Here is a 26,557-nt window from a genome sequence, read left to right on the forward strand (position 1 = left end):
GGAGGGTGGGGAGCCGCGATTGGCAAGGGGCTGCGCGTGGGGAGAGCGCGGCACCAGCAAGGGAGATCGCCTGGGGAGAGGGATGCTTTCCAGCATCTCTGCTTGCAGCAGCTGCTGGGGCTGGTGCTGCTGGGGGGGCGGAGGTGGAGGGGGCTGGCGATGGCGCTAATCCTGCTCCCCACTCCCCCTGGGATAGGGGCCTAGCTGGCTGGCTGGCTACCTGCCCAGATTCTCTGAGGCTCGGCTCGGGGGTTAAGCCTCATTACATGGGATTTAACTTGTCCCAGAGTACAGCCCGAGACTGGCTCGGAGGAGGAGACGCTCTCTCCGTGGTGTCCTCTGTCCTGATATCAGGACATGGGGCGACAATGTAGGACGGGAGTGGGGTGGAGCTTGAAAGGGGCAAAAACCTGCCTCGAAGGTGGGGTGCATGTCATTCTCACCTGATCTAGCGCCAAGTAAGCTGCTTTTGCTTTTTTATGGCCTTTTAGAATCTTTCTCCCCTTCTCCTGACACTAGATTTGGGTTTAACTATTGTTTGAGTTACCACATCACAACTGCTGAGTCATGCAACCAGAGCTATGGGCCATAAAAGAATTAACCCTCGAACCTTTTGAATGAGCCATAGGATTTTAGCCACCTCTGTTCAGAACTAAGAGCTACTGAATTCAACAAGACTTACTCCTGGGTAAATTAAGGCGGCAAGCCTAACCCCATTTACTTGGGAATAAGCCCCATTGAAATCAGTAGGAATTCTGTGTAGCCATAATCAAAATTGCAGCTGGATGACTCTGATTGCATAATTTGCATTACCCTGGCTGCAGAATTTGGATTTAAAACAACAACAGTGACCTCATGTTAGCCAATATTTTTAAACAGTTGGTGGTCATTATAAAAGTTTCATTAATCCAAAGTGAATGTAGAGCTTTGTTTAAAAGGGTTGCTATTGGTTTATGCATAATAATAGTATTTAGCATTTGTATATGGCTTTTTGAGTGTGCATTATATCATATTTTATATGCATTATCTCAGTAAGCTTTACAATAACCTTGAAAGATAGACAGCATTATTTTCCCCATACTGTGCATGGAGCTGCGGAGGCTGAGAGTGTGGCTGTTTTGTGAGTTTATGGCTGGGTATAGCTTTAGCAGCGTACAGGGAGAGAGATTAAACGAAAAGAAAAATGGATAGAAATGTAACATCCATGTCCATTTTCCAAAGTATTGTATATCTCGAGAGTGGGGACCCTGTGGCTCTGCACATGTGGACTCCAGCTCTCATCAGCCCTAAGCAGCATGACCAGTTGGCTGGGATGATGGGAGCTGTAGTCCAGCAACATATGGAAGGCTATCCTTGTCACCGCTGCTTCTAAACTGGTGCATTTTCTTATATATAAAATATAAGAAGCCTATGACAAATCAACAAAGTCCTTCACACAGAGTATGTCGTGCTAGCTTTTATGAGGCTTCCACACAATGAAATGTTGCACAATGGCATACACTGTGATTGTGTGATAACAGGAGAGAGTTTTCACAGAAAAGCCATGGGGTAACAATTGCACAATCATTTATTGCAGGCTATGAGTGCTTCTATAATGGGCACCCTCTGGAGGCTTGCCTTGGGTGTTGGGAGACAACTGAGGTTGCACATTTACTTCAGACTAAACCTCAATAAACCTTGTGGGATTTAACTTTTTAGTAAATTTGTATAAGGTTGAGCTGCATACTTGAGACTATCTCACTTACTTCCAAATGAACATTGTTAGGATCCACAAGGGGTATATAGTTTGCATTGAAATCTTTTAGGGCCACCAGATACCATCCTTTCCCCAGGCAAGTTCACATAATTTGAACGTATACTTATTGGTTGTGAAATTGCTGGAGTACAATGAAAGCTTTTTTAAAAAGTGGTCTATAGAATGTTGAACAACTCTCTTAGTTTGATTGCACCTCTAGGAGGAATAGCACTTGGGAAAGAATAAAGGACAGACCATCGTAACCAATAAGCGGAAGCAAGAGTAGGAAGAGTGCTCTAGAGCTGTTGCTTTGATGTACTGCCCTCTTTGGAGTATGATGCAGGCCTGGACTTGCAGTGCTACAGCAGGTTTTGGGTTGCATGAGGTCAAGTCTATTGCAAATGCCTCACCTGATATTGCAGGACTTATGCTCCTCCACCAGCACTTTATTAAACCTTTCAGTTATATTATATATCTTACTGATATATATATAGAGAGAGAGCGAGAGAGAGAGAGAGAGAGAGCTTACTAATACACACACACACACACACACACACACACACACAGTGGTACCTCGGGTTAAGTACTTACCAGTAATTCGTTCCGGAGGTCCATTCTTAACCTGAAACTGTTCTTAACCTGAAGCACCACTTTAGCTAATGGGGCCTCCTGCTGCTGCCGCACCGCCACCGCACAATTTCTGTTCTCATCCTGAAGCAAAGTTCTTAACCCGAGGTAATATTTCTGGGTTAGCAGAGTCTGTAACCTGAAGTGTATGTAACCTAAAGCATATGTAACTCGAGGTACCACTGTAAAAAACTTAACCTTCAGTGGAGCACTGCTTCACAAATAATTGCCTGAGAGGAAGATATGTGCATGGCAAACTCTCATAAGTGGGAGGGGGGTTTATGAGTTAGGTTTTTTCCTTGTTCTTATTATGTATTTTGTGTTTTAGTTTGTATTTTTATGCTGTGAAATGCCCTGAGCTCTTCAGATGAAGGGTGAAATACAAATACAATAAATAATAATGAAGATGCTACCTTTGGAGCACCGTGGCACTTATTTCCAAGTTTCAGTCACAATTTGGATCTTTATGCCCTGTTAGTTACTTTGCTTCTAAGCAATGATCATATATAACAAAGTTAGGGTTATTCCAGGCTGTCATGGTTTGGGGGAAGGATACAATCATATACCAGCAGATTCAGGGTGCACAATTAAATCTGACTTGATGCTCTTGCACTACAAAGCCAACACCCTTCTCCCCCAAACCCAGACTTCTCACAATAAGGAAAGTGACAGAAAAATGCACCAGAAAGTGTGGGATAAACTTGCCTGATGAAACATTGCATACCATCCTCGCAAACAAATAAATCAGAACAAACGCTCAATAAAAAATTGACTTCATCCAACCTCCTGGCAAACTTGGTGCAAACAAATTGGGATGATTGCTTAATAGGTTGTTTGGAAAGAACCTCCTCGATTTGCTTGTCAACATTTAGTGCAAGCAACAAATATAAATCAGGCTGGATGTATGCAGAGAGAAATGGGCCCAGTGTGCTCTGTGGCACAAAATAATTGAGATAACACCTGGGGGTTTTCTTTGAGTGGGTGGGAGAGACAACTGAATAGTGTGGAAAATATCCCTGAAAAAGGCTTGCACAAGTTCCAGACTTAGAACAGGAGGCCAGATTTGTGGACTGCAAACCTAAGCTGGTGCCTCTCAGCCGTTCAGGCCGCTGGAAGACAAATGCAGATGGACAGTCACTACTCTGATGCACTGATTCAACACCCTCCTAAGTCACCAGTTATTGCCATCTGGCTGTGCCCCAGGGAGGGAGATGGTTTAGCCTTGGAGTCTCTCTCAACCACGAACACACTGAATGTCCTTGCTCTACTCATTATCCTTCTGACTTAAGATCAGGTGTCTGATTACATACCTGGTAGGAGCTTTAATGACAGTGGAGTGAACGTGACTATTATAATACTTAGGTAAATGTGTTTTTTGGGGGTGGAGGCAGACTTCTTTGTGGCTTTGTTTTTACCTGTGGTCAGTCATATACAACTGTGGCAATAAGGTGCCAGAGTGGGGTGACAGTGCCTCCAAAGCAGCAGCTCATTTCCTACCCCACTATTCAGAGATTACTTTTTGCAGGGTAAATGAAAACAAAACCCCATTAATATTCCCTAGTTAGAACAGCGCATACATACGCACCCACCATACATGGCTTCCCCCTTCCCCCGCAAAAAATCCTGGTAACTGTCACTTAAGGGTGCTGGGAAGTGTAGCTCTGCGGGGGACAGACTAAAATTCCCAGGATTTTGGGGGTGGGAGGGAGATGTACTTTAAATGTATGGTGCGCATGCAAGCATCTGGATCCTTTTAAAAGGCAGCATTCGAGGAACTTCAGTAATAGTTGCAAGGTAGTTGCAAGAAATTAAGGGACGTGGGTGGCGCTGTAGGTTAAACCACAGAGCCTAGGGCTTGCCGATCAGAAGGTTGGCGGTTCGAATCCCCACGACAGGGTGAGCTCCCGTTGCTCGGCCCCTGCTCCTGCCAACCTAGCAGTTCGAAAGCATGAAGTGCAAGTAGATAAATAGGTACCGCTCCAGCGGGAAGGTAAACGGCGTTTCTGTGCGCTGCTCTGGTTCACCAGAAGAGGCTCAGTCATGCTGGCCACATGACCTGGAAGCTGTACGCCGGCTCCCTTGGCCAATAAAGCCAGATGAGCACCGCAACCCCAGAGTTGGCCATGACTGGACCTAATGGTCAGGGGTCCCTTTACCTTTACCTAGATATAAGAAATTAGATATATTAAGAAAAAGTTTAATTATGATAAAAGTGTGTATTGGCAATAAGTAATATGAAATCGAAATATGGACTAGATGGGAAGTTGGGTCTTTAGTGTTAAGACCAATATATGTTTTATTGTTTGTTAAGAAAATTATGTGTCTATGGTTATTCCTGTATGTAATTTGGTATTTGTGTTTTTCCTTTTTTCTTGCTGTATCAATATTTTAAAAAAAATAAAGAAAAAAATAAAATAAAAAGCCCGTCGACTGGCAATGAAAATAAGGCTGCGATCCTCAGCAGGCCTTCCAGCATCTTCACCGGGATCAATAGGGCTCCCTTCGAGAGAAAACGCGCGTGGGATGGGAACGTGCAGACACACCTTTTCTAAAAAGGAAAGCATACTGTATGCATATATATAATCGCTTAGCCTGATGGCACCACAAGGCGTTTTTCTGGAGCCTGGGCATGAGGCTTTTCCCTGGGAACGGGGAAAGCACGCAGGGCGTGGGTTGGCCGAGAGTGAAGCCGAGAGAGCTGTGGCTGGCTGGCAAGCTGGCTGCTTCGCGAGAGGTACCAGGCAGGGGGAGCTGGGCCAGCGACCAACCTGTCAAATCCACTTTAGGACAAAGTAGGTCAAGCCAGGGGTTCCCCTCCCCCGCGGGGCACCGGGCAGGCCCAGAAGGAGGCAGAGAGCCCTGACACGCAGCCAGGCGGGGAGCTGGAAGGGGAAGCGTGCAGAAGAGAGAGAAAAAGAGAAAGGAGGAAGATCGGGCTTTGCATCTTTGCTCGCCTCCTCTGGATCTGGAAAAGGCAGCGCTGCGCAAGCAAGGCGCCCTCCTCCCTCCCTTCCCTTCCCTTGGCCTCCCCTGCAAGCCTCTCCTCCGGCGCCCTCCCCCCGGCTATGTGCACCGCGGAAGGCAAGGCAACTCCAATGGGGAGGAGGAGGAGGAGGAGGAGGAGAGGCCTGGTCCCCTCCCGGCTTGCAAACGGGGAGGAGCTGCCAGCCCAGCCTGCCGTTTTCCCAATTCGCCCAGGCGGGCCCAGCTCGCTGGCTGGCTGGCTGGCGGCTCTCAAGGCGTGGTGTTTTTCTGCTGCCGCCGCCGAGGCTGTTTTGCAAAAGAGAGCTTGTTGTTTCTGCTTGCTGCTGCTGCGTCACGCCTTGCCAAGGCTCCTCCAGCTGGGTTTGTTTGGCCTCGCAAAGTTGGCGTGGGGAGATAAAGAGATGTGCTTGTGAAAAAAATAAATAAAATGCAAACCAGGGACATGTTGCTACTCTCCTTTCCTGCACTGCTCCGGATCCTGGCTGCTGAAGGGAGCAAGGCTGTTCCTCCCATTGCAATTTTCTGATCCCAGCTGTGGCGGAAAGCAAAAATCCCTTCCCTTCTTCACTTCCGCCTCTTTTAGGCCCCCCCCCCGTACTTTCAGTGCTCCGAGAAGTTCTCTCCCCCTACTGCGATCTGTTATTCGCAGGGGAAATTGAAGAATGGCAGAGGCACTATTTTCTGCGGAAGGATACTAACTCCGAGGAAGGTGATGCGAAATGCCATTTACGTGCCGTGTTGGAGGCAGCTAGGCGGGTTACTCCTTTTCCTTTTTTTATATTGTAGCGGGAGTTGGGAAACCTCCCGTGCGATGACTGTGCAACCTCTGTGTACACGTGTGTATATTTATAAGCCCCTTCTGCCATAAGAGAAGGCAAGGGCTGGGGAGGATGTGACAGCGTCCTTTCTGCTCTCTTGCAAATGCACTTTCGGCCCGCGACATCATGTGTATTAGTTGCAACTGAGCCCAAGAAGAGAAAGGAAATAATGGTGTTTGACAGCTGTTTGTCATCTAGTTGGGTGGTTTTGTGCACTGCTGAAGCAAGAACCCAATCTGCTCTTGACACTCATATCCTTATAAATTTATTTATAGGAGAGTCTAATTGTATATTTGCACAAACTATTGCTAAGCCACAAATGGTTTTCGTGTGTAAGAGAAAATATATTTTGGCACCGGATACAAATGTGTTAGGGACGCGGGTGGCACTGTGGGTTAAACCACAGAGCCTAGGACTTGCCGATCAGAAGGTCGGCGGTTCGAATGCCTGCGACGGGGTGAGCTCCCGTTGCTCGGTCCCAGCTCCTGCCAACCTAGCAGTTCGAAAGCACATCAAAGTGCAAGTAGATAAATAGGTACCACTCCAGCGGGAAGGTAAACGGTGTTTCCGTGCGCTGCTCTGGTTTGCCAGAAGCAGCTTGGTCATGCTGGCCACATGACCCGGAAGCTGTCTGTGGACAAACGCCGGCTCCCTCGGCCCATAAAGCGAGATGAGCGCCGCAACCCCAGAGTTGGTCACAACTGGACCTAATGGTCAGGAGTCCCATTACCTTTACAAATGTGTCAAATATCCCCAGTGAAGAAAATGGGCACAATTTTCATGAGCATTATTTGAGATTTATTTCTTTTACGCTATATATTAAAGCAACTGTTCCCGTGTTTTGTGTGCACAATACAGAGGGGAAATGTGCTGCAAACAGTAAGTGAATTGTTTGAATGTTACACATACAAATAAGATCTGCAACACAATGTTGCAGCATATCATCACTCCCTAAGCCTAAGAGAAGTGCTCATGTTCTGGGTTCTAACTAGCTTGCCAGTCAGCCGTGTCTTCCTCCAGAATGCCATGCATTGTTAGGGGCTAAAGCAGATCCCTCTTTCCCTACTTTTCCAAGCGACATTTCTATGGCATATTGGGGACCAGGGTCTCTGCTCTTTTGTAAGCATATACATTACTTCTTCCTCCAGTGTTCACCCATGCACACTGTACTGCAGGGGTCGGCAAAATTTTTTAGCCGTGGGCTGGTCCACTGTCCCTCAGACCTTGTGGCGGGCTGGAGAATAATAATTTATTATTTATACCCCACAGTGGCACCGGGGTGGGGGGAGCTGGAAGAAGAGGCAAGGGGGGCAAGTAGTCCTCCCCGCCCCGCTTACCTTCCCAGGGGCTGCCGCCGCCACCACCGCTGCTTCTCGTGGGTAGGCAGAGTGAGGTTGTCCGCTCTACTCTCTGGCCCACAGGAGCACCAGGGCGGCAGTGGAGGGAAGATGAGTGGCGCGAAAGGGGCTGGCTCTGGAGAGGGGCTGCTTAAAATGGCGCTGAGCCCAGTCCCCTTCCTCCTCTAGGCAGGGCAGGGAGAAGCCAGGAGGAGGGAGGCGGGGGGAAATGGAATGGAATGGCGCAGGGGTGAAAATGGCACAGCCTGAATGAACAGAATCCCCACGCCGATCCACAGACAGTCCGCAGGCCGGATCCTGATGGCAATTGGGCCTGATCCGGCCTGCATACCTTAGTTTGCCGACTCCTGCTGTAGTGTCTCTCATGGGGCTTACCTGCCCCCCCATATTTTATTCAAGTTGGCATCCCTGTATGCAGGCTTGGGTGTATGCATGGAGCCTCCTGTATACTATTATTAAATTTGTTAGTCTGATTTATCTTGCCCAAGACAACTCAAACCAACTTACAACCAAAGAAACTCAGAAGCTTAAAAGCAGAAAAATGCTTTCCACCTGAGTTCTTCTGTATTCTTAACTTCTGTATTCCATTCCCTCATTCTCTTACCTTCCCAGCTAGTCTCAGTTTAACAACATATGGGGATGGTATTCAACTAAGTTTTGCTCCGAGGTGACCCATTGTAACGTGTGGACCTAACTCAGTCATGTTCATTAATTTCAGTGGATTTACTCAGTGAGTAAAACTTAGCTGAATGCCACCCATGCTGCAGAAAGCAACATACGTAGAGTTTTCAGTGCTTGTATCTCCTTTATGACTAATACCTTGTTGATTGTGGGATTACAAGAATGGGTGTATGCATAAAGGGAATAACTGTTCGGCCTGAGCAAAGCATGCCTAATTCCTTTCCATAACACGGATTTGTATAAGTCCTCCAAAAATGTCCTGGCAAGGGTCAGTGTTACCCTCTGGCTCTATGAGGACAGGGCTCAAGAGAGAATTCCGGGCTTGCTCTTGCTTGTTGAACTTTGCATGGAAACTTGTTTGAAATCGCTTGCTTGGTTGATTTAATAACATTTATATACCACTTAGTTGTAAATAAAACCTCCAACTGGTCTTATTAAAGTCAGCAGAGATGTTTTCAGTCTTATCACTTGTCCAGCTGTAACGGAAGTGGTGGAACCTTTAAATGAATGAATGAATGATAGATAGATGATAGATATAGATGTCAAAACTAAGAGCTGTATCCAGTGCTACTTCTACCCTGTGTCTATGACAGAGTCTACAGTTGTGAAACTTGTAAATAAATTTCTCTGAAACATGCTCTGTTGGAATTGTTAGGCTGGGCTTCTGAGCCCATAAAGCTGCTCTCTGTGGCTGTGATAAATTACAGGGACTGTTTTCTTGCTCTCTGGTGCAGCAGCAGAGAGAATTCTCTACCTTTATGCTGATAGTTACGATGATGCGATGCAGCTTTCACAGAATCATCCATATCCCGGCTCTTCATGGGCCGCGCTGGGACTTGTTTTCACCACGAAAAATGTCTGAGTGTCCGTGTTTTCAATTGCTTCACCTCCTCAAGAAGGGGGAAGAATCAGAATTCAATTGCATGAGAGGCTCCTTACAAAGATTAACCAAGGAGGTTTAGGAGGATATTCACTGGTGGTCTCAGTGCAGTGTTCACAATTCCTGAAAGAAATTCATTAAGCTAGGAAAAAGCTGGCACCAGACCAGCCTTCCTGTAATGTCCTCCATAATATGCTACAAGGGACACATTTACAGTCACTCCTGGTCGTCTTTATAGGACTGGTGCAAGATGAAGGGCCAGTTCACAGCCGTAAGACGTGTAATGAAAAGAAGCTGGGAGCTTGCCACAGCCCAAATCATTTTTCAGGCATCTCAAGCACAACACAGCCTTTTGAGCATTGGGTTTTCCCAAGGATGTGCAAATAGACTCATAGCTGTAATCTCTTGAATCGCTGAGATATAATGACCATTTTTGTTCCGGAATCTTCATATTTCATGCTAATCCCCTTACGCACAGCAAGGAAACATTCAGATACTACACTTTTCACTGTGGCGCAGTCACTCCAAAAGGATTAAATACTTCATCTGTCTTTATCATATCCGACTTAACTTCCCTTTACAAGCTTTTGTACAAAGTTTAGTAAAAGGAAGAGTGTGTGTGTGTGTAGCCTTGAACTGAAGAAACCCTGGCCAGCTCTAAACAGAGACAGCCAGACCTACCAAGCCACCTATTTAGGAAGTACCTGCCAATTACAATTTGCACCCGTGAGTTAGATGATAAACTAGGCCCATTGGGTAGGTGGATCATCTGCACCCTGCTTTTTTAAGATTTGGTTCCCCCCCCCAAAAAAAACACCCAAAGCTTGGGGTTTCCAAATCTTCAAAGCCAAGAACCTGGCAGATAGTGGCTGTGATCTGGAGTTGTGTGCTGGGTGGGTCTGATAAGAGTTCATAACTTGAACTAGGTTAAGGCTGAAAGCAGAACTCAATGCTTTAAGGAGGTAGTTTTCTGGAAGAATAAGGCAAGCTGGGAGTGGAGAATGGTGAGTGAAGCCCAGGGAAGCCAGCACACCCAGACTTGCTGCTTGCAGACCATCCATTAAATATTATTTAATAGTTATTTATTTCAAAGGATTTATACACGGCTTGTTAAAAAAAAAATCTTCAGAGGGGTTTACAACCAGATAAAACAATAAAATCAAATATGTATTCACACAATCCTTAATCAAGCAGTGCCCACAGATGGATAACTTGTGGTCCTTCAGGTGAGATGCTGGACTACTATGAATTCTTAAGAATAGGCCAGGCACACTCTTGATTTTGAATATGTTGTATGTGCATATTGCCTGCATGTTACAGGTGAAGGTGGCGGCGTTTGCCACACTGGAAACATTCTCTCTCTCCCCCTCCCTAAAAATAAATGCCCCAGCATTTATTAAGGAGTTTCTTACCAGTGATGAGGTTATGAAACAATGATTTGTGCCTCTTTTTTACCCAGACAGTTGCATAGTTACAGATGAAGACAAACCCTTTTCCATCTCTACAAATTATTTTGTTACTTTCGTGGCTTGGGTATTTTACCTGTATGCTAATGATAACTGGGATATGGGTAATAAGGTGGAGAGGCTGGGAGGCCGTCATCTTCGTAGCAAGCAAGTTAATTCAATTTAGGCTTGGCTGATTTTGCAGCCTCTGGCAACTTGACTTTAGCCATCTCAGTGTTGTTTTGACAACCTGACAGCCGTGCTTTGGTGTAAAGAGACACAGCAAAACCAAGAATCACTGTGCATGCATTTGTTTGGAGGGTGCTACTGAAATGTGGTACATTTAGAAAAGTATATACTGTTTGGATTTCCATTCTTAAATCCACTGTGTGAGATCAGGGGAGGGAGAGGTGCAGAAAATAGGAAAGTTCCTATTGGTGGTGATGTCAGAGAATTCCAACAAAAATGGAAACAGAAGCAGCAAACATCTCTACCTTCTGCCCCATTTATATGCAGAGGAAAGTGATGGAGGGCTGGTGAAGGACCCTGTGTGAGAGGCAGGGAAGGGAAGATCTCCCAGTTTGGAAGGCTGGGAGAAGAAAGGGAAGCTCCCTTTGAGAGAGGACCTTGCATTTTTCTTCCTTTTCCTTTTTCTGTTTTCATTTAGATTAGCTTGGTTTTTTAAATTGTATTACCTTATGTAAAACCTCAATAAAATCTTATTTTTAAAAATAAATAAATGGTGTTTTCTTTGCATTGAAATGAATAGTGTATAACTACTGTAATTACATCATTAATTAGATGACATTCATAACTTATGTACATTATATTAATTACATTGAATAACAGACAGTGAGATGAATAATGTAGTACTTGATGGAAACCGAACTGCAGCGGAATAGAAACAGTGCCAATTGTGATTAAGTCAGGATGGAATGGAAATCGCTGCCTTCTTACATCTCTACCATTGGGGAAGTTGTATAATCTCATTAGTAATTCTTGTACATAATATGCCAAGGCAATCGCTGAAATCTTAGGCAGGGACAGGAAACCAAGTCAGACCATTGGTCCATCTAGGTCAGGCATCCCCAAACTCGGCCCTCCAGATGTTTTGGGACTACAACTCCCATCAACCCTAGCTAACGGGACCAGTGGTCAGGGATGATGGGAATTGTAGTCCCAAAACTTCTGGAGGGCCGAGTTTGGGGATGCCTGATCTAGGTTAATGCTGTCTACACTGACGGGCAGAAAATGTAGTATTCTCTGGTGTCAATGCTTATCCACAAAGAGATTGCAGAAATAATGCAGAATTTGGCGGAGGTGGGGACATCATCACCAAAAACATGCTAACTTAAACTGAAGTTAATATATGTATATAAAATCATGTGTGTCACCAGGCAATAAGCTAACTAGATAAACTCATCAGAAATCTTGTGGCACCTTAAAGAATCATTATGGCATAAGCTTCGGTTGGAGTCTACTTCATCAGATACATGAAATGTTAAACAAAGTTATGGTTTGGGTACAAAACTGTGACACGCAGTCACATATTCTATTTTCCTACAGTTTTCTGGTTCTCTTTTATAATAATTTATTGGGGGTGAAAAAGGAGCAAACAAATATCTGAACTATAGCAGCCCCTAATGGCCTCTAAAACTATTTCATCCTTGCAGAAAAGTATGTGGCTGCATCTCGAGAGACAGAGGCCAGCCACCTGTTCAACTGGGCCTTGTCCAAAGGCTGAGATAATCTGGATTTAGATGAATTGCATTTATCACAGGCAGACAAATCCTTGGAATGGCTGGCCAGGTAGATCCTATTCCAGGAACATTTGTAGCAAAACTGATGGACTTGGAAATAACTTCAATAGGAGAAGCCAACGAGGTGTAATGGGAATTTGTTGCTCTTCTAGTGAATTCTGGTTGTTACAGGAGTATTCATTAGTTTATACTGGTGAGGTTCAGATAGAAGAACAGGACACTAACCGGGTATATTTTATTTTCATGGGTCTCAAAGGACCCTTTCGCAGATGATTAGGTTTGTAGAGCAAGAAATGTACAGCTGTTACTCATTTGTTGCAAGGAATCTTTTCTTAAAGTAGTGCTTCTTCTGCTGGGCCAACGTTGTGTTTTGCCAGCAGCCTGCAAAATACTACCCTAGGCAACTGTTTCTCCGAAGACAGCACATTGGTTTCAGAAAGTGTGGTGCGGATGACAGTTGTGCATGTGGTACAATGGTTAGAGTGCTGGACTACAATCTGGGAGAACAGGGTTCAAATCCCCACTCAGCCATGAAGCTCACTAGCTGACCTTGAGCCAGTCACTGCCTCTCAGCCATATCTACCTCACAGGGTTGCTGTGTGAATTAAATGAAAAGTGGGAGAACCATTTATGATGTCTTGAGCTCTTTGGGGTAAAAGGTGGGGTATAAATGCAATAATCAATCAACCAACCAACCAACCAACCAACCAAAGCATAAGAAGTGTATGCTTGATCAGGCTAATGGCCCAGCACCCTATTCTCATAGTGACCTGCAAACAGGACCCAAGCACAAGAACACTCTGCACCAATGTGGCTTCCAGGAACTGGTACTCAGAAGCATTACTTCCTCTGACCGCGGAAGCACAGCAGAGCCATCATGGCTAGTAGTCACAGAGAGGAGATAGGATAGCCACCTTCAAATATCTCAAGGGCTGTCACATGGAAGATGGAGCAAGCTTGTTTTCTCCTGCCCTGGAGGGTAGGACTCAAACCAATGGCTTCAAGTTACAAGAAAGGAGATTCCTACAGTGTAACCTCGGGGCGTTGTGGACTCTGTTTCTTTGGAGGTTTTTTAAGCATGGGTTGGATGGCCACCTGTCATGGATGTTTTAGCTGAGATTCCTACATTGCAGGGGGTTGGACTACATGGCCCTTCTTCCACAGTTCTATGATTCATTGATAGCCTTCTCCTCCATGAATTTGTTCTCCTCCTCCATGAATTTGTTCTTCTCTTAAAGCCATTCAAGTTAGTAGACATCACTGCCTGCTTTGGGAGCGAGTTCTATGTTTTAACTATGCACTGTGTGAAGAGGTACAGTGGAACCTCTACTTACAACCATAATCTGTTCCGGAGGTCCGGTCATAACTAGAAACGTACATAAGTAGAGGCACACTTTTCCATAGAAAGTAATGGAAAAGTGAATTGATCCATTCTAGATGATGAAAAACCGTCCCTAAAACAGCAATTTAACACAGATTTTACTGTCTAACGAGACCATAGATCCATAAAATGAAGGCAATAATCAATGTACTGTACTATAAAATAAATAAGACAGTATTGTAGATGAAAAAAATTAACATTAGTTTTTTTTGTTATGTGCACTGATGATACAGTAGTCGTTGTTTGGATGGGGGGGGGGCTTTATCCATTTATGCAGTCAAACAACCAGTAGCTGAACTGGGTGCCACACAGTCACAAGAACAAGTGCTCAGCAGCCGGTGGGGTGAGCTCCGGCAAACCGGAGGCCTCTCCCTGGCGGCAGAGGCTGCCACTGGCTGGGCAAGCTCCGGGCTGCTGGCAAGGCCTCTGTTTGTAGAGGAAAGTTCATAAATCGAAGCACCTACTGAAGGTCGTAACTAGAATGGTATGTAAGTAGAGCCATATGTAAGTCGAGGTTCCACTGTACTTACTTTTTTCTGTTCTGAATCTGCCAACATTCAGATTCATTGGATGTCTGCAAGTTCTAGTGTTATGAGAGAGATCCCCCCCCCCAATCCACTTTGGGCCATATCCAGAGGTGCTAAGTTCTGCATGACAGTTCGGGGGCTCATTGTGTGATGTCACATGTGTGATGTTAGGAGGTTTGGAGAGCTCTCTGCCACCACAGGGTGGCCCGTCGGAGCCCTCCGTTGCCTTGTCTCTGCATATGTTGGGGCTGGGGAGCCCCATAGCATTGACGCCTATGGCCATATCCAATTTTGTAAAAACTTTTATCATGATGCCTCTTGCAATCCATTAAACTAAAAAGTCCAAAATGCCGCAATAGTTCCTCATAGGAGAGCCCCACCATCACCTTGATATTTGGGTTACCCTTTTCTGAACCTTTTTCTAACTCCACAATATCCTTTTGAGGGTGAGGCAACCAGAACTGTGTTGGGGTCCCCTTACTGGCTAGTGCAGATCACATGGCTTATAATGAGTCACATACTTTCCTATTTAGAGCCCATAAAACAAGCTGGCATAATTTGGAACCATCTGCACAATCCCACTAGACGTTGCTTTCGGCCCAGCTGTTCCTTAACAAATCTCCAGCTTTTGATGTCTGAGGCACACTGGTGGCCTATGCTCAGCTCCCTGGGTCACAAATTGTTCATAAAGTGACATTTCAAAATGTTTAACTTTTAACATTATTTTGATGGTGATTCATTCTTTAACGGCAGAATGCCTTCCTGTTGTACCACTTAGATGCTGCATCATTCATGCTGCTCTCGTTTAAAAAGTAATAATGTGGATGAACATTAGTAAGGTTATCCTCTCCTCCTTCCACTGTAATGCTCTGCTTGTTTGTAGAACTAATTTAGTTTGTTCTGCCTCTCCTGATTTTAAAAAATAAAAAATTGAAAGATGTATGCCCTTTCTGCCCAACAAAGGAAATGAGTCTCATATAATGGATTATGGCAATGGTTCCCAATTAGCTAAGTATGGTGGACTCCATTTTTCAAAAGCCAAGCCATGGACACCCTACTTTTGAAAAAAAAATGTATTTCTACGGTGTTTTTGTTATGTGAATGGTGCCGCAGACCCCCTGGGTGGGTTACGTGGACCACCTGGGGTCCGCAAACCACCGATTGGAAACAATGGATTATGGGTATATGCGTTACCTTCAGCAAGGCAACATCTCATCCATTACTTGCAGACTGAATATTGCCTTTGCATCTAGGGCATACCGCTCAACTGCCCTAATTTAAGTGGGACACCCTGGAATGACAGAAGCCACCCTGGCTTCTGTTTGGATCCTGGAATGTCTTGCATTTTGGACTGGTGCTCTGACTCACACCAGAGCAGCTGACCAAAAGGGGCTCATTTTTTGGCTGGGTGCTCTTGTGGGAGTCAGTTGGCTTGTGCCGGAGTGGCTGACCAAAAACGAGCATCCCAGTTTGGATCCCCCGAACGTTGGAGGGTCTGCTGGGGATTGCAGGATTATCACTTGAAGGATAATGAAATGCAGTCAGGGCAGGACACCCATTGACAGCAAGCCTGAATAGGCCAAAAGCTGGAGGAATGATTCACATATACATCATTCAATGACTCTAAACTGAGCACAGTGGTACCTCGGGTTACATATGCTTCAGGTTACATACGCTTCAGGTTACAGACTCCGCTAACCCAGAAATAGTACCTCGGGTTAAGAACTTTGCTTCAGGATGAGAACAGAAATAGTGCTCCAGTGGTGTGGCGGCAGCGGGAGGCCCCATTAGCTAAAGTGGTGCTTCAGGTTAAGAATAGTTTCAGGTTAGGAACGGACCTCCGGAACGAATTAAGTACTTAACCCGAGGTACCACTGTATGTGAACTTCTTCTCTTGAAAAGTGTGGTGTTTTTAAAATTATAATATTATAATAAAATTATAATATGAAATATCTGCTGCCCAAGATAGCAGAACCTGCACATACTGGTGCCTACTACATGGAGGCTGGCTACAGTTCCTAGAGACATTGGTCATATTTAGACTCATAGAACTGAAGAGCTGGAAGGGACCCCGGGCTCATCTAGCTCAGCCCCTTGCAATGCAAGAATCACAGCTAAATATGAATGCACAAAACTGGTTTTTCAGAATTTTCAATATCAACCAAATTTTCCATGTCTTTTCATCGTCCATCTAGTTCTACTTATGACCTGATATTGGCTCTTCAGGGTCTTGGCCAATGGCATTCTCCCCCTGGACAATCCTTTTAAAGTTTAAGTATTAACCTTGGGGTCTTCTGCATGCATAGCAAGGGCTCTAGCCCTGAGCTATGGTCCCACTGAACATGCACAACCAGCAACTTCATCCGACCCTCACACACCTGGAATCAGGGCATGGAAAGCACTTCCTTTTCCATTTGCAAAACAACCCACTGCCACCCACACCGCAGTCCACAGGCTGCTTTGCTGACAACAGGTCCCATTGCTGTGCATGGTGAGCAGTGTGTGAACTGGCAAAAGAACTCGATAGCCGGCTTTGCTTGCTCCATCGCTCCTTATCAGCGAACCCAAGAGGGCTTTTCTTCTCAATGGTGCTCGTGGTTTTGGCAAAAGGCATTTTCACACAGGGAGTCATCATTTCCTCCCAAGCTGTTTTCATTGCCACTTCATCTCTTTCCTAGCTCAATGGCTGTTTTCTGCACAGAGGCTATTTTGTTTTCCTGGACCAAGGCCATTCAATCGAGTGGGAAGCGCCAAGAGAGGAAGAGATAGAGTGCTAGCACTGTTCCCACATATCTCCAAGGCTGATCTTGACGCAGCTGTGACTGCGAAGGACACCTCTGGAAATAAAGGGCAGCTTATTACCCATCTTCTCCAGCTCCTGCAAGGAACTAAATATCCTGAAGTCAGGAGTAGCTTCTACACAATGGCCCTTTATAGCTCTCTGTGGGCCTTCTTTGCTGCCTCCAGCTGCCTCTACATGCTGTTTTCCCTCAGTTCTTTTCTTCAATATTTTTTCCAGTTGACTTAATTATTACAGTGCATGGACCAGGCTGAGGCGAAACACACTGAGGGTTGGAGTTGGCATCATAGTAAGTGCTAGAAGAGGGAAGCGCCTTTGCCATGTAATGATATCATCGGGGAGCTGATTGGTCGCCTTCCCCTCGAAGGGAGGTGCTGGCCTGAGGCCTTTGGGATATGCTTCGACTTCCGCGATGCAGAACAGAGACAGGGCCTGTGTCTTGCCAGCCTGCTTTGCTGCCAGTGCCCTGGCAATGCCTGAGAGACGTTTAGAAAAACAGCACAGTACTTTTTTTTTTTTTTGGTCCATGCTGGGAGGGGAGGTGAAGGGGGGAAGAGTGGGGAGGGGGCAGCGTGGAACACAAAGTCGCTACACAGCCCCAGCTTGGACCCTAAGTGGGAAAAACAAGCCAGGAAAGAAAGCACCAAACTGCACATTTTTAACTTGACAAGTTAATAAACAAGTTGGATTCTCATCCCTAGAAGTAACCATCGGAAACGAATAGGGCCTCCCTGCTGGTCTCTGGGGGCAGAAGTCTGAACGCAGACCAGGCCGCAAAGGAAATTTCGCTTAGTGGTGTGCAAATACTGACTGCGGTGCCGGTTGTTTGTGGAACCGCCACAGATGGCACTGCGATTAGCTCTCTCTTTGCCAGGCTCATTTGGCAGGGCGGGGGTGGGTGGGGAGGGGTGGTTGTGTGGCATGGCAGTTACACGGCAAATGTCCCAGTTTACCTTTTTATTATTATTTTATTACAATGTTTATAGAACACCCTTCATTGTAAGTTAGGGAGGCAGTTCATAGAACCACAGAACTGTAGGGTTGGAAGGGATCGTGAGGGTCATCTAGTCCAACCCCCTGCAATGCAGAACTTTGTTGTTGTTGTTGTTTAGTCGTTTAGTCGTGTCCGACTCTTCGTGACCCCATGGACCAGAGCACGCCAGGCACTCCTGTCTTCCACTGCCTCCCGCAGTTTGGTCAGGCTCATGTTTGTAGCTTCGAGAACACTGTCCAACCGTCTTCGTCCTCTGTCGTCCCCTTCTCCTTGTGCCCTCCATCTTTCCCAACATCAGGGTCTTTTCAGGGAGTCTTCTCTTCTCATGAGGTGGCCAAAGTATTGGAGCCTCAGGATCTGTCCTTCCAGTGAGCACTCTGGGCTGATTTCCTTAAGAATGGATAGGTTTGATCTTCTTGCAGTCCATGGGACTCTCAAGAGTCTCCTCCAGCACCATAATTCAAAAGCATGCAGAACTTAGTCACAACTAAAAAATCGCTGACAGATAGCAATCAGACCTCTGTATAAAACCTCCATCTTCTGAGGTGCTCTCATTTTGTATTTTTATGCTGTAAACCACCCTGAGATCTTCGGATGAAGGGCAGTATACAAAACAAGCAAGCAGTCATATATTCCACTTTCAAACAGATCTTGCCACCAGAAAGTTCCTCCTAATGTTTAGTTGGAATCTCCTGACTTGCAATTTGACTCCATGGTTTGGATCCTACCCCTTAAGGCCCAGAAAACAAGCTTGCTCCATCAATCAACAACCCTTCAGATATCTGAAGATGTTTACAATCCGAAACCAATGCAATAAAGCATGGGAGCAGGTGGAGCTCAGATTCAAAAGGCCTGCATGCATGAAAGCAGGTAACAAGAGTGGTGGAGCCAAGGAACCAGGAAAACTTGCATAGCCAGAAATGAAAGCAATAGCAGGCAAAGGCAGAGTGAGGAACAGAGTCTGAGAGTCACACATAGATCTGTTGCACAAATGAAAATACTGTATCTTAACAGAAAGAGAAAGTTTATATGGGGCAACAAAGGACAGGGATGAATCACAGCAGGGATTCAACTTGTGGCTTGCCAAGTGTAATGAAGCCCACTAGCCTTGCCTGCTGGACCTTTGTTGTTGCCTGTCTGAAACCGCAAAAGCAGTCTAGTACATGGTGAGCCACCCTAAGATACTGAAGGACTGCATGCCACAAGGTCTTGGGGACTTGATCGTGATCAATGCAGTGCTGCCATTATGTGAGCAAAAGGTGCTTCTTTCAGACCATTTCTGTCAGACTGAGGTCCCTCGATTCTCCCCACCATACATATGAGCTCTCATTTGTGTTGGTGGTCTGGGCCAACTAACCCCCTCGAGCTGTTGGCAAGACACTGGTATTTGCACACAAGTATTTTACTTACTGCAAGGAGCTCTCTTCTTTCCTCCTCGGTGTAGTAATAGGCACCAGTCTTGCATATGGCATGATGGAACTGTGTTGAGACTGCCAGGCTCTTTCAAGGGGCTTGGCACTTGAACCAAGCAAAGGCTCCTTTGCTATTTCTAGAGAGCAAGGACTCACACCAGCTTTCTGCAGAACGCATTCCAAATGGCAGCAGAGGCAGCTTGAGTTAGGTGGATTTAAAATAAAATAAAATTGTTCAAAATATAAACAGATTGCACTTTTAAGCGCTCTCGAAGGAGGAAACAGAGTGCAACATATGTTCCTACCATGCAAGTTATTTAGTTACCTTTTAGGTGAAAGTGGGGGGGGAGGGAAGGAGGGAGAGGGGGAAAGAAAAGCTTTAATGGACTCATTATTGGCTTCCCTTGGCGGAGCTGTTAATTAATTAAATAACGACATGTGAATGGCATCCACTGGAGAGGTGCATTAGAGCTTCCAGATGAGCAATGCCAGCTCATTCGAGACCTAAAATAGTTGCAGTTCAGTCACCACTTAACTCAGAGATGAATTGGCATGGTGTTTCCACCTGGGAAAAGAGCAACGCTCCTCTAGTTTGCACCAAATATGCACTAGTATCTGCACCCCCTCCAGGTCAAAAATGCAGTGGAGATTAACTCGTTCTTTTAGCAGCTATAAAATATTTAAGCAAACTCCCCTCAGTGGAAGAGGAAGAGAGAGACACAAAGAGACCCTTCAATATAGGCTGTGAAAATATTTTTGGGGGCTGAGACAGACAGCAGCCTAAGCCACAAACCTGTTCAGCTGGCATACAGTACTATGAAGAATCCCTGCCATGGCAATACCTCTTTCAGTCCAAGAGCTCCAGTATAACAGGCTTGCTAATTGCCATTTTAATGAATATAACCAAATTTCGGGTTTCTTCTTCTTCATTTAAAAAATAAATCATGTTTACAATTCCCAAACACACAGTGAAAATAATTTATAGGGTAGACAATAAAAAGATAACTTTTTTTTTTGCTAGGGCTCGGGAGCCATGTATGCAAATACTTTCCCAAGGCCAAAACCAATGATGGAAGGTGCTTGGTCCAAAAAACAAACTAGTAAAACAGGATGATACGGTCTTTCAGCATGGCTCTCTGGACCACTAGGAAAAAGGAAATTTAAAGGGACCAGGGATTCGTAAAAATCTGACAGACATTTTAATTTTCCAGAACTCTTTAGCAGGCAAGGGGCTCCCCATCTCTAAGAAACTGGAGACTGGCTTATAGTCTAGACCTGTCCTGGCCCTTAAATGAAACACACAGGTTTCTGGGGTAAACAGACAGCAGAAACAAGGAGAAACATGGCAGTCTTTGATTTAGCAAAGCTGGGGATTAATTTTGATGTTCTAGGGAAGAAAATGCAATCTTCTTTATCTTCCAGTTTTTTTGCCCAAAGGGTCAAGCATACACATGGGTGGCTGGACTCATCTAAGCACCTTGACCACTTCCTGTTTGTGGACTTCCTGCAGGCATCTGGGGAACAAGTGCTGGACAGGATAGGTCTTTGGTCTGATCTAGCAGAACGCTCCATATGATGAACTTTCAACTCATGAGTCAAGTAAGATCTAATCTTAAAAGAAATGAAAGAGTGCCTTTCATTCAGGCTTCTGACAGTCTCTTCATAAATCATCTTGCAACAGGACCAAGGTAGTAATACTTTATGATCATTAATTTAAGTAGCTAATTGAGAAAATCCAGGGTTTAATAGCTCCTTAACTTTATCCCTAAGTCTGAGTATGGAATCAAGAATCATTATTAAAAGAAAATCTAGTGGATGGCTTTTCTTTTTAGTCCATAATAGAAATTTCATAGGGAAATCTATGAATTCCTGTTCAAAGTCACTCCACAGCACCTTCCTGTTCAGCCAGAGTTATCAAGAGGGGACCTCATCCACTCCATCCATAATATGTAGATCACAGAACCGACCTATCAAGGGTTGCAGTATATTAACGTACACAATACACACTGAGCAGTCAAAAATATATATTTCCACCATCAATTAATGGAAGGTCATCTGAACTACTGCCCATGTTTGTTGAGAACCTTCCTCTTTTTGGAGCCGTTGTATGTACTGGATTTGTAAATAATGCAGAAGACAGTTTATTTCGCAAAGGATTTGAAGCTTTCCAAAGCCAATACAATTAGCATTTGCTTTACTGATTCAATATGGTTTTCTTCTTGCCAGAGCTGCGGGTCATTTCTCATTAGATGAAACTGGTCTGCCAGAATTTTGATGAGTTGCATGCTGCATTCCAAACACAAATGTTCTACTTGGATCTTATGCAGGACAGTGACTTTATTTGTTCTACCATTGCATGCATAGTTTTTCAGTACTCTTTAGAACTGCAACTCAAGTTAGAGGCCAAAAGTAAGCAACCCAATTTAACCCCAATACTAGCCCATCTGAAAGGGTAAATGTGGATAAAAGCAAGTTGGTGAGTGGGGTGGGTGGGACCTTAGTGTGTATCAGTTGATGGATGTTTTACCTCCACCATTGGCAGCAGTATGCCTCTAAACGCCAGTTGCTGAGAATCACAGGTGGCCAGAGCGCTGTTGTGCTTCTGTTGAGCTTGCCATGGGCATCTGGTTGGCTGCTGTGAGAACAGAATGCTGGACTAGATGGGCCACTGGCCTGATCCAACAAGCTTGTCTTATGTTCTTCCTATTAAGTTCAAATGTGTGCAGTGCCAAGTGTCAGCTAATGCATTTATATAACAAAGAATCAAGCTCAACTGTGCAGTGCTCAGTTTCAAAAAAGCTTCCATTTCTACGCTTCCATTTCAAAAGCAGCTGACAGACATTATGGATAAATGATCTTTTTTGGAATGGCAGGTCTCTTTTTAAAGGCTTCAATACTGCATGACACAAAGTCTGACAATCCTGAATCTTTATTATTTACATTTTAGAAAATATTGGCATAAAAAATAAACTTTTTTTTTAAAAAAAGGCACAAGTTTTTTTAAAAAACTAACTTGACTGTAGGGTCAAATTGCAGTCTACTTTTAAAAAACAGTCCACTGTCAAAACTGGATCCCACATTCTGTAATGCTAAATGGGCGTTTTACAACACTGTTATTTCTTACATGGCAAGCGGTAATTGAAAATCCTTTTGCGGTGCCTGAATGGCACTGCTTGGAGAAAAAGATTCGATGAGTTATCAGCCGTTGCCATGACTGACAGAGGTAAGGCCGGTAGTCCACATCTGCTTCACTGTGGTGTTTTCCTGAACTTTCAGATGTGTTCAGTGATTTCTGCATGATTGTTTGAGTTGTTGCAAACAAAACTAAGTGGTGCTCTCTTACAAGCTTCCCCAGGAACTGCGCACATCTCTTTAGGTTTGCTTCCTGCTGGCTAAGGTTCTCCCCTCCATTGACTCTGTCAATCCAATAAAAGGCTGATATACTGTCAATAATCAAGAGGCACAGGGAAGGGTGAGAGCAAAACATGTTTTCCAAAGAGAAAAGAGTAAGAAGCAGCTGAGGGCTGCTGCTGCAATTAACAAGGAAAAACCTCCCCAGACACTGCTTTATCATCTCTTCTGTGCCTTGGGGCAATCTGTGCTCCAGAATAGTCACTAAACGCAACAGGTCAAAATGGAAGTCTGTATCAATAAAAAGCACACCAACATCCAAGCCACCACCAGATTTTGGAAGAATGCAGCGGGCAATAAGATGATAGAGCATTTCTGTTTTTCCTGTTCCTTCTGGACCATGGAATTCAACAATATCTCCTGTTTAATAATGAAGAAGCAAATGTTTAAGCTAGGAAGGCATTTGCTGTTCAAGACACCTTTCAAATGGCTCAGCTTTCAGCTGTAACACACACACCTCTACCTGAAATCATGTGCAACTTTTCAGTACAATCAAATTCCCAATCCTACGCAGGTCTATTTAGAAGCAAGCCCCACTGGATTTGATTATTTTATTTTAATACAACAAACCAATACAGCTACACTTCTGGAAAGCAAGTGAATATATTTTCTTTTCTTGATGTGTGTAACACACACTCATGCCAACCAATTTGTTCTCAGGCAGCAAGAGAAAAAAACTTTCCCTTCCAAAGCTAAGATAAAAAGAAAATGGGGAGCATAAATTTTAATTTGTTTGTTTGTTTACCATTTATCTTCCAATATGCCAGACAATTATTACTGTGAATATTTTAAAGGATGTGTATGTATTTACCATGAATAGGATATCCTTCATCAGCAAACAGACAAGGTTCAAGCGTCTTCAGAGAACTTCTGCCTTCAAGTCGTGCAAGCAGCTTTGAAACAAAGAGAAAGTCAACTTTACTGAAATTAATGAGTCAACAAGCTAAATGTATTGATTGTGCACAAAACTTAGTGTGAGTTCAATGGCTTCCCAGCAGCTGGTTTTAACTGCACTGCTGCATGTGCAATTAAAAGTATATCTCCATTACTTTTAAATTTCTAGACATGGCACCACCTATAGAATCCAAATAAAAACCTGTGGGCAGAAAAGCATGCATAAACAAAATACACTGTATCCTCAGTGAAGTCAGTTCAATAAAACTTGGTTGATTTCTATGTATTTTCACCAAAATTATTTAAAGCAGCTTATAAAAGAAACTCTGTTACAATCTGAAATCCAGCAATAAAGTCTTAATGCTCTAAAAGCAACATTCTATTATATTGTATTAGCATATAATGGATCAATTGTAAGTGTTAGAGTAAGAGAGATATTAAACCAGACATAAAATAAATACAGAATCGCAAATTCCTCCTAAATATGACCACCGTGATTTTTAAAAGTTTGCAGGCTAGTGCTGAGGTAAGTCTCTTGAGTTGCAACAGTGAGTGCCATAGTGTTGAGGTCACTAAGAAAGCCCTGCTGCATTTCCCCACTGATCTTAGCTTCCTGATTAAAGATGACTATTGCCAGGATCCTCTTGGTTACAGAAGATGGGAAGCCTCATATAGGGAGTGTGGCTGTCCAATGCAGATTGGGCCCAGCCACGCTAAATAGTTCAAAGCCAGCACCTTGAATTGAATCTGAAAGTTAACAGAGCACAGACCAGTATGTACACACAGGGCCTGCTATCTGCCTGCTCATTATGCTAAAATTCAGTTATCCAAATGAAAAGAATGATGTCCAAACCTTGCTATACATGCTGCAGGTTCAGATATCCAAGTTTGCCCACTTCCTTGTTTGTGGTTTGCTGGTTAGCAGTAGTCATTTTTGGGCAGAAACCATGCATGTAAGGAGCGGGGAGAGAGCTTGGAGAAAGGGAGCAGGATAGATAGTACAAATTACTGTATTTTTTGCTCCATAGGGCGCACCGGAACATAGGGCGCACCTAGTTTTTAGGGAGGGAAATAAAGAAAAAAAATATTTTCCCCCTACCCCAAAGAGAAAGAAGCCAAGACAGACAGCTGGATCCATCCCGCTGGCTGTCTTGGCTTCCTCTTTAGCCACGCACAACCTCTCCAGCCAGGAGAGGCTGCGCGCGGCTTTGGCAGAAGCCAAGAAGCGCTCCGAAGGTTTGCGGATAGCTGCCTGAAGCCCGGGGAGCACAGCGGGAGTTGGCACTGCGCTCCCCGTGCTTCCGGCTGCAGGCTGCTATCCGCAAGCCTTTGGAGCCCAGCTGTGCTCCGAAGGCTTGCGGATAGCTTCCTGAAGCCTGGAGAGCGAGAGGGGTCGGTGTGCACAGACCACTCTCGCTCTCCAGGCTTCAGCGAAAGCCTGCATTCGCTCCATAGGACGCACACACATTTCCCCTTCTTTTTTGGAGGGGGAAAAGTGCGTCCTATAGAGCGAAAAATACGGTACATATTAGAAATACTCCCATAGGAATCCATGGAAATGTGGACTCATTATACAAATGCTTGTTTAACAAACGATTTTCAGGGAATGCATTTTATTCAGTATGCAGCATGTATGTGGCTCCCCCCCCCAACTCCTATCAAGAAAGTGGCTGCCGCATTCTGCACCAGCTGTTAGCTTCCAGGCATTTTGACAGCAAATGTCCTGCATAAAAGGCATTATTACACATTGGACCTTCAGTGTAACAAAGGCATGCATGGTGATGGTGATTGCTAGATTCCCCCAGTCCAGCAAATGTTAGTCTACACATTAAACAAAGCTGGCAAAACAATGGTTCAATCCACTGCCACCAACACATTTTCTAAAAAGAGTATCAGGCAATGCTCCTGAACAGGATTCATCAAGGATGAAGATGCAGATAAATACTGGACAACTTTCTTTCCTAAGCACCCAGGATCTCTAAACAACCCCATTCCATCCTGCCTAGAGTGAGTTGCTGCTTGTTTGTCCTCTTCCATCTAGACCACCTGGGGAAAAAATATATTTGAGGGTCCTCAGTGTGCCAATACCTCCAGATGATCTCTCTCTAACTTCAGACAGATAAACTTAACAGCAAGGTAGAGGAACTGTTAACCTGACGACTTCCATAAAACATCTTCCTCCATTACTACTCCCCAACAAAAAAGATTGTGGTCTCACCTTATCTGGCTGTTGGCTGTGCCTAAATTTGAGTGATATAGAAAGACTAAGAGAATTGTACTGTCCAGTCCTTTTCGGTCAAGGGAAATGATAATCCAACTGGGGCAACTAAAGCAGCTTTGGTTCCAAATGCAGGCTGGATCGAAACACATGCATGTAGGCAGTCAAGAAAAGGTCAAACTATCTTTCTTCTTTATTTGCCCATTTGTCTTCTGCTGAAGCTTTCTAGATACAAACAGGCCATTTATTTTGGTCTGCAAGCTTCATGACATTTACCAAGAAATTCATGGACAGCACAGCCAGGGAGCCTAATGCAATATGGATTTTTGTGTTAGATGGACAAGTCTCTCAATTTAATGGTGTGTTTTGTATCAATACCACAAATGTCCTGGGGTACGAGGAGAAAGACACACACAAAACATAGTCACCATGACTAGGCACTATATACAGGGGAATATTCTGCCCTAATAGTCTTGCATCCAAGGTGATTTCACTCTTTAATTTGCATTAATTTTGATAGTCAATCTGCAATTTTATCATATAAGTTCTGCTCCTTATGCCATCTTCTGCACAAGAAGGTGGGTATTGAAGACCTTTAAAGCAGTAATATTGCAAATAATTATAACATATT

General features: G+C 44.5%; 1 protein-coding gene across 2 annotated transcripts in view; it reads right to left on the bottom strand.

The window, feature by feature from the left end:
- Positions 1 to 21,528: 21,528 nt before the first annotated feature.
- Positions 21,529 to 26,557, bottom strand: part of XRCC2 (X-ray repair cross complementing 2) — a 244,026-nt gene continuing 238,997 nt past the window's right edge. For both annotated transcript variants that reach the window (XM_053409336.1, XM_053409337.1), the window contains exons 2-3: positions 23,626 to 23,707; positions 21,529 to 23,174 (exon numbers count right to left, since the gene is read on the bottom strand). In XM_053409336.1, coding sequence (XP_053265311.1) covers positions 22,465 to 23,174; positions 23,626 to 23,707 — 792 coding nt within the window. In that variant the 3' untranslated portion in view covers positions 21,529 to 22,464. The remainder of the gene's footprint in view (positions 23,175 to 23,625; positions 23,708 to 26,557) is intronic.

Source organism: Podarcis raffonei, chromosome 12 (assembly GCF_027172205.1).
Source record: "Podarcis raffonei isolate rPodRaf1 chromosome 12, rPodRaf1.pri, whole genome shotgun sequence".
Lineage (NCBI taxonomy): Eukaryota > Metazoa > Chordata > Lepidosauria > Squamata > Lacertidae > Podarcis > Podarcis raffonei.